Source organism: Etheostoma spectabile, chromosome 6, assembly GCF_008692095.1.
Source record: "Etheostoma spectabile isolate EspeVRDwgs_2016 chromosome 6, UIUC_Espe_1.0, whole genome shotgun sequence".
NCBI classification, from domain to species: domain Eukaryota; kingdom Metazoa; phylum Chordata; class Actinopteri; order Perciformes; family Percidae; genus Etheostoma; species Etheostoma spectabile.
In genome coordinates this window covers 2,518,361-2,526,802 of record NC_045738.1, presented here as the reverse complement: position 1 = coordinate 2,526,802, position 8,442 = coordinate 2,518,361, and the positions used below count along the sequence as shown (strand labels likewise).

The 8,442-nt window shown below is 40.5% G+C and overlaps 1 protein-coding gene across 9 annotated transcripts in view; it reads left to right on the top strand.

Moving 5' to 3' along the window:
• Positions 1 to 8,442, top strand: part of triob (trio Rho guanine nucleotide exchange factor b) — a 121,418-nt gene that overhangs the window by 87,493 nt on the left and 25,483 nt on the right. For 7 of the 9 annotated variants that reach the window (XR_004332295.1, XM_032517632.1, XM_032517635.1 and 4 more), the window contains 12 exons: positions 3,486 to 3,772; positions 3,882 to 4,052; positions 5,112 to 5,207; positions 5,685 to 5,833; positions 6,012 to 6,078; positions 6,168 to 6,271; positions 6,444 to 6,513; positions 6,688 to 6,777; positions 6,871 to 6,963; positions 7,078 to 7,128; positions 7,522 to 7,599; positions 7,955 to 8,146. Coding sequence is in view for 8 of the 9 variants with exons in the window: in XM_032517632.1 (XP_032373523.1) it covers positions 3,486 to 3,772; positions 3,882 to 4,052; positions 5,112 to 5,207; positions 5,685 to 5,833; positions 6,012 to 6,078; positions 6,168 to 6,271; positions 6,444 to 6,513; positions 6,688 to 6,777; positions 6,871 to 6,963; positions 7,078 to 7,128; positions 7,522 to 7,599; positions 7,955 to 8,146 (1,448 nt within the window). In the remaining variant the exon portion in view is untranslated. Of the gene's footprint in view, positions 1 to 3,485; positions 3,773 to 3,881; positions 4,053 to 4,446; positions 4,971 to 5,111; positions 5,208 to 5,684; positions 5,834 to 6,011; positions 6,079 to 6,167; positions 6,272 to 6,443; positions 6,514 to 6,687; positions 6,778 to 6,870; positions 6,964 to 7,077; positions 7,129 to 7,521; positions 7,600 to 7,954; positions 8,147 to 8,442 lie in introns of those variants that run through there. The other 2 variants (XM_032517638.1, XM_032517639.1) reach the window with 2 other exon arrangements.

Below are 8,442 nucleotides of genomic sequence, written 5' to 3'. Positions count from 1 at the left end.
GTGTGTGTGTGTGTGTGAGTGCAGTGCAGTGCATGCGTGCGTGCGTGCGTGCCCCACGGGTTATTTTCTACTGAGGAGGAATGTGTCAGGGCCGCTGACCCCATGTTTAACCCATTTAGACCCCTGTTAGCACGACCTTGTCATTCTTATCAGAGCACATAGATACCACCAGATGCTTATCTGTGTCAACATTATAGTCATGACACATAAAGAATAGAAGGTGGAATTATTTGCTTTTTCATGCTTTTCAGCTTAAAGCACCACAGCACCATCCTGCTAATTAATAATATTCCCAAATTTATGGAATTCTATTACATATACAGTATATATTATAATTTTAATATTAGCAAATTATTGAGGCATTATTCCCTTACAACTGTAACCACAAAGGAAGTTTTTTTAGAATTACATTTTGTATTTGAGTATTTGAATGCCATTCACATGGAGAAATGTTATTGTTTTTCACCAGAAACCCAGTTGGTGTCAATTGACTGTAAAACATGTGTCTGCTTAACAAGCTCCACAGACTTTGATGTAATAGCTAAGACGTTAACCAATAGCTAACTACGGTCTGTTGGCTCTACGTAAGGGGCCCTTACTCCTGTGTCTGGCTGTCTGGTTGATGCCCTTTAAAAGTGTCCACCCATGTGTTAAATTATGAATTTGGTTTGCAAGTAGGTGGGTCATCAAATTTGTTGGCCACTTGTAATAGCAACAATAGAAAGGGACCTGGTTTACATTTGGAAATAAGAACACATTAGAAAACAGTTGTGTGATGCTTAAGTGTCCACTCACAGTTAATACCCAAAGTTTTCAGGACTTGAAAACCTAATATTTCAAATCAAATCAAATCAAATGTGCTAGGCTTATCTATTGAAGTAACATACAGAATTCATTAAGGAAGGTTTTAATAGTCATTGGAGACCAACAACAATAATAAATGCTAAGGGTATTCTGTATCATCGGAATTACAGCCTAAAATAGTCTCCACGGTTGTACCCATGACTAAAACATTCCAGGGCAGTATCATAACAAACATTTGTGACTCTGGTTTTCATTTGGTACTGCAGGGGAGATGGTGGCGGCAGGTAAATCACTACTCTACCCTTCCCTACATTCTTTACTAAACAGTGAGTTTGCATAAAAAGATCTATGCCAACAATAAAAGAATGATCTTCCATCAAATGGACTCAAGCAAGATGGACAACCCCTGCACCCCACCTCTTATCATCTGTTAATATGCCCTTTGGGTGAAATTTATAGATCTTCAGAACAGTTCAAGCTTCCCTTTCCCTGGAAGAGTAACAGTATCCATCCGAATTTCTGTCTGGCAAAAAATAAATTGCAGGATGAAAACAGGATAAAAAGATGTGTTCTTACCTGGTCTGCCATGACTTACTCATGGTATTGTTCGCCTGACTCATGGCTAAGAAAATCTTGCACGAGACAACCTAAGTATAGCAGAATCAGTGAAAGATCATGACTATTATCGCTCAGGTTATACTAAAGATCTCTTCAAATGACCCGGGCTTTGTCAGATCGAGATGGTGAGAGCAGTCTCAAATAAGATTGCTTCAGGGTCTTACTGGTGTGGGAGATGCTTGTTATTCTGGGAACTGTGCTTTCTTCTTTCCTTGCATGCGATGTGAAAACACATGCTTCATATCAGCAGAGCGCAGTAAAAGTGAGTCTCCCAGAGGCTGAATGACTGACACGCACGTTCACATCATGCAGATGCATTTATTCAGTGTAGAAGTGAAGGCAGAATCTCCACACCTGCCATTCATAAGAGCCATTTAACTTGGACACAGCTGCATCTTTTTAACCACTTTTATAGCTAAATGATGAAGAGGCTGAAGCCTGAATCTCTCAAACATTTTACATTTTAGTCAAGCTGCTGCAAAGTATCCACAAATATAGATTAGTCAAAAGTTTCTCAAAAACATTAAAAAATCTAATTGTATCCTTTTCTACATTTTGCTTCCACTCAACAACTCACGACGTGATGCAGAGTAAAGTATCGTCCTTGAGTTAACTCCAGCCTCCATAGGAAAGCACTTGTTTTTGCAGTCATGCCCTCTATGGAGATCATGATCATCTGCACAATAAGAACATCATCTACTGAGATCTTCCTGTACAAAAAAAGAATGTTCCGATTTAGTTTAGCTACAGCTCTGATCAGCTTTCCATTTTAAAGGGATAGAAGACGTCAGTTTAGTAGCGTACTGAGAGACTTTTAATAAGAACTGTGTTCCTGGAATGTCTCCCAGTCCTAGTTTTTTGATAGATAGTAAGATGTACTCTCCTCATGCTTGGGAGAGTACCTTCAAAGTCAAATCTAGAGGGTCATTTTTCTTTGCTATCGTAATGGCAGCAGAGTAAGGGATACTCTTAAGTCATGCTGTTACCTTGTTCTGAACTGTAAGGTCTTACTTAGAAGATGTCTTGTCCAGGGAATTATGTGTGGTGTCAGAGTTGGGGTTATGTTGCACAGTGTGACAGCACACAAACAAATCCAACCTCAACATGATCAAAGCAGGGGGGGCGATTCAGGCTGTCTGAGAAGCAGGGGCGTAAAAAAATGAAATGGGACTGGAAGGGCACCCTAGAAGACACTTTTGCTGCCATTTTTTGAACATGGGCGCTTTGAGTCCAGTGATTCCAAGACTCTTTTGCCAGATGGATTGTTTAGCAGTTCAAGAGGTTTAATTTCTTCATTTAGTACAATGCAGCAGCATTTATAATGATGGTAAAGAAAACTAATGAGAGAGTGTCAGGGTAATGTAGGAGAAAGGGGGTTAGGCTAACGAAAAGATGGAGAATGGGAGAAAATGAGCAGATAGGGGCCTGGATCTTTGAAGCATTCAGACAAAGCCTCAAGCATCCCTTTATCCTGTATTTTTTTGCTCCATCACTAGTGAAAGAAGAGCTCTCCTCCGACAGATTCCCTATGGTGCCTCAATCACTGTGAAAAGGCCAGCCTGCCTACTGCACATAACACATGCAAACCCTGTACAAACAAACAGAAGCACACACATGGTTATCATATACATTGTTTTCCCTCAGTGTTTCTCACTCTGTGCAAACTCCCATATGTAAATATGGTGACTTTATGTAAAATGTTGTTTATGGTTTAATACACAACTGCAATACATTAACTACTACTAGCTTCAAGCTTTACAAGCATTTCTGATATAATCTTTTTACAGCACCAGACAACATTAGGTTTAGTCTTTGAATTGAAAGACCTGTGAACCAGTGACAAGAAAAAACACTGCTCTTAGTATTGGTGAACTGATTGGAGCATTTTAAATTTTTGACTACACAAAGCAGTTGTGATTTGCAATGTGCAGATTGTTTTAATTTGCAAGTTCAATTGTTGTGTTTAGATATTTTGGTGAGGTAACCCCTTTTGTGTACATTCAATTCACAGACTATACTTGATAATATCAACCTTCTCTTTCTTTTCTCCTCTTCACCCTTAGACACCTTGTCTGTATCCAGTAACGACGCCCTACACCCAGGCTCTAGCCAGACGCTGGGTCCTCACAGCTCACCAGGACCCAAACGTCCTGGGAACACCTTACGGAAGTGGCTGACCAGCCCAGTGCGGCGGCTGAGCTCCGGCAAAGCTGATGGCCACGTCAAGAAGCTTGCCCACAAGCACAAGAAGAACCGGGAAGTTACAAGGAAGAACATGGACACAATGGCTGGCTCGCAGAAGGACTCCGACGACAGCGCCGCCACACCACAGGACGAGACACTGGAGGAAGTAAGAACAGATAAAGCAGTGGATAACACCACAACACCTGCCAGAACATTCAAGAAGTTTAGGTTCCAACCTAGCAACTGTCAATCATTGTTCTCCTCTCTGTCTCCAGCGAATGCGTAATGAGGGGCTGAGCAGTGGTACCCTGTCCAAGTCTTCCTCATCAGGCATGCAGAGCTGCGGTGAGGAGGAAGGAGAAGAGGGGGCCGATGCCGTCCCTCTACCTCCACCTATGGCCATCCAGCAACACAGCCTGTTGCAGCCCGACTCCCAGGACGACAAGGTTGGTCACGCAGGGCAATCTCGATATATTTAAAATGGGCCAAACATGCTTTGCTTTATTAGCAATATGGTGACGGAGAAATACATGTATAAAATGTTTTGTCAATTAACTAGAGGGAGGTTTATACATGTATAAGATAAGATAACACAGATAAGCACAAAATAAATTGCTATTTGCAGAAAAATTACCCTTTTACACTTGTTCTTTTCAAAATTGCTAATTCCTTAAAATATTTTATCTACATCAGTCTTAATTTCAGCAGAGTTTTGTGTTTGGTTCCATGTAGAGGTCCACATAAAGCTTCCATTAACACATAATAAACTTTTACTTTGGCACTAATAACCTTTCTTGTTTTTCTCTTATTTCCTTGATGGTTGCATGTTCCTCCCTTCAGCATTACGTTGATTTTTGTTCTGCTTCTCTTCTTTCCCAGTTTCCCTATCTCTCCATGTAAACAAGCCACTTCATCTCCACTTTTGTTTTCTTTCTTTGACTAAATGTCATTCCTGTGTATTTGTACTACTGTTGCTGAAGTGGATACTCCATCCATGTGTTGCTGCAGTTGTGAGGTGTTTGTGGGACTAAATGGTGAATTCCCATTAAGTCTGGTTGCCAACAGTTGCCTTTTAAAACATTGTCTGCCACTATGCCTTGGACTGGGCTCTGTTGCAGAAGCAAAGCTTCTTTCTAATGGAGTATTAAGCAACAATGTTTTCTGTATATAAGTTGTTTGATCAATCATGGCGCTCGTGCTTGAAGAGCAGTCCAATCCTAGAGCTTGCCATTGACCTAAACCCTCCTCATAACTGCTAACCCTGTTGACTCCAACTTGGCCCCAGTTAACCCTTTTATTAGGGAGATTACACCCACCAAGTCCTTATTTGGACTTGTGGAATATCGGGGTCCAAACTCAACAATGGTGAGCCTGATCACATTCACAGTAGTAGCTGTTGAGAATGTATGACTCCTCTTCGAATGCAGTTCTGCCAAGTGTTACATGTGTTTACACCTTAACCCTTAACTTTCCTTCTTTCTTCCATTTTCTCTGTCTTTTATCAGTCTGCATCTCGTCTGTCCGCTCGTCCCAACAGTTCAGAGACACCCAGTGCTGCTGAACTGGTCAGTGCCATCGAAGAGCTGGTGAAGAGCAAGATGGTGAGATAAAAATAATAAACAAAACTCACAAGTACATGCAAATGTGGCACATTTATACACAGAAGACTTCTGATAGATTACAAGCACACACACACACACAAACACACACACACACATACACACACACACACACACATACTGGTGTTGTTGACAGAGAATGGCATCATGGCCTAACTAGTCATCTGTCAGGACTGTGATTCACTATGCCAGCTGTCCACTCTTCCAACAAATGGGCATCGCACTGGCCAATATCCCCAACACACATGCCCACTGGCTTACATACAGTAGGGACACATGACAAAGTCAAGTTAATACCATTAAATGAAACATGCTGTCTAAATGAACCACATACTCTAAATACTCTATCAGCTGTTTGTTTTTTAACTCAGTGACAGCTCTTTTTTTCTTCATTCTTCTGTTTTTCTCCCTTTGCACTCTGGTCCTCCTCTCCTTGCCTCTATCCCCGTCTTTCCTCAGTCACTGGAGGATCGTCCCAGCTCTCTATCGGTAGAGCAGGGCGACAGCAGCTCTCCCTCCTTCAACCCCTCCGACAACTCCCTTCTCTCCTCCTCCTCACCTATCGATGAATTGGATGAGCGCAAGTCTGGCTTCTTCAAGAGAAGACAGTAAGTTATAAGCCTGTGTTGTGTTACTGTTTTTATAAACAAAAGCTGCTTGAGTTCAATCAGTTAATCACGTTTGTCTTCATTTGTGTGCTTATATGGAACATTTCTGATGTTCATCCACAGCTGAGTGCATTACATTTGTATTACACAGCAACAATTTCTGTTTTGTGTCTCCCAGTTATGTACTTCTGGAGCTGGTGGAGACTGAGAGAGACTATGTCAGAGATCTGGGATCAGTGGTGGAGGTAAAAAAAGAAGAAGAGACATTTAGAGCTTTCTTTTTGGTCGATGTTTGCTGTATGTTTTACATACGAGTCAACCTTTCTTCCCTCAGGGCTACATGAGCAGAATGAAAGAAGAAGGAGTTCCAGACGACATGAGAGGAAAAGACAAGATTGTCTTTGGAAATATCCATCAGATCTATGACTGGCACAAAGAGTATGCTGGCAGTCTTCTCCAGTTAACTTTCCTTATAATATCCACTACAAGTTTTATTAGAGTTGCGTTATTTACCACAGCGTGAAAACAGACAGCATAAAGTAAAAAATACAGGTTGTACCAAGTTCCTTAGCAGGTTTAATCATGTGTTTCTCTCTTGCTTGGTCACCAGTCTTTTCCTTGGAGAGCTTGAGAAGTGTTTAGAGGATCCTGACAGGCTGGCTCCTTTATTTGTCAAACAGGTGAGGAACCTATTCACATTTGTTTTGCATTACATTTTTTGTTGAAGGGTATAGATTATCAAGTCAATTTTATTGACTATAAAAGAGAGAGCAAGGAAATAATATTTTAAACTGTCATACTTTTTCTCACTTCTAAAAGCTACCTTTTGTTTTCTGGTTTTGTTCCATTTGTAGGAGCGGAGGCTACACATGTACATCGTGTACTGCCAGAACAAACCTAAATCTGAGCACATTGTGTCAGAGTACATTGACACTTACTTTGAGGCAAGATTATTTTTACACCTTCCCAAGCCTATATAATGTTCTCTATGTTATGTGTTTATGTAGAGAGATAATAATATTTGTATCTTTCATCAGGACCTCAAGCAGCGATTGGGCCACAGATTGCAGATTACTGACCTGCTAATCAAACCCGTCCAACGCATAATGAAGTACCAGTTACTACTGAAGGTAATATCTACTGTAGTGTTCTTACTTTGCAGGCTGCATTCACACTAAGTCAAAGTACTTTTCAAATTGATCAACACAATGAACATTGTTCTAAACATTTGATTTCTTTAATAGGATCTTCTCAAAATTTCTAAGAAAGCTGGAGTGGATACGACAGAGCTGGAGGTAATGTGATACCCAGATTGCAGCTAAAACTTTCTTAAAGTAAAATTGTATAATAATCTATTTTTGGTTACACTTTACTTGAAGGTTTCTACATAAGAGTGACATGTGACTGTCATGAACAACTCATAAACATTATAAACAAGTCATTGTCAGTTTATGACGTAACGCTTCTTTTAGTAAGTGTCATTTGGTTTTGTTAGAGTTAGGGTTCATGTGTTATGACTGTCATGTCTTCATGACAGTGTCATGCCACTCTTATGTAGATAACTTCAAGCAAAGTATTACCCATTTTTTTTTATGCAAAGACTCACATTCCAATCCTCTATCCTCTATTGTGTTTACTTGACTGTAATTTGTCTTTTAAAGTTTGTGTTCTCTCATTTTCTACTATAGAAAGCTGTAGAGGTGATGTGTGTGGTCCCTAAGCGCTGCAATGACATGATGAATGTTGGGCGCCTTCAAGGCTTCGATGTAAGACCGCTCTTTAATCCTTTCAGAAGTTTGTGCATGTCTGTGCCTGTCTGTGTATGTGCTTGGACAACTATACTGAATTAAATAAGGCATCAATGTAAATAGTTCACTGTATACCCTGCAGAAATCAATTTTTAATTTCAGTCAACTGCCTCTAGGTGTCAGTGTGCACTAATGTTTGCAGATATGCAGTACTGTAGGTAGTTTGTGATGTATTACACATTGCTTTTGTTTTTGCCAATCTCTTGCCTATTTAAAATTTGATTTATGAAAACTGGAAGTCAAAACGTTGACGGACATGCTGTCCTCCGCTGTCTTTTGATTTTCTTTCTCTATTCTCTCCCTTTTTCTTTAGGGTAAAATTGTGGCGCAGGGCAGATTGCTCTTACAAGACACATTCATGGTGTCAGACCAGGATGGAGGACTTCTGTCCAGGATGAAAGAGAGGAGAGTCTTCCTGTTTGAGCAGATTGTCATCTTCAGCGAGCCCATAGACAAAAAGAAGGGCTTCTCTTCTCCTGGCTACCTCTTCAAGAACAACATCAAGGTAGAGCTAGTTACAGTTAGAGCAAAATAAAAGCTTCCCACAATTGATAAAATTGCACTGTCCATGTAGGGGTTAAAGTGGGATTTGGCAGTTGGTGGAACCCCACAACCTGGGGGGAGGCAGTGCCAACACCACACCAAATTCCATTCTCAAATTTAACATTATAAGTCGTCTTACTACTTTAAAGTTTCTATCCACTACACTAAGGCTACACAATATATCATTTTTTTATCATCATCGCTATATCAACTGGCACAATAAACACATTGTGGAAGGCTGCATCATATCACAAAGGA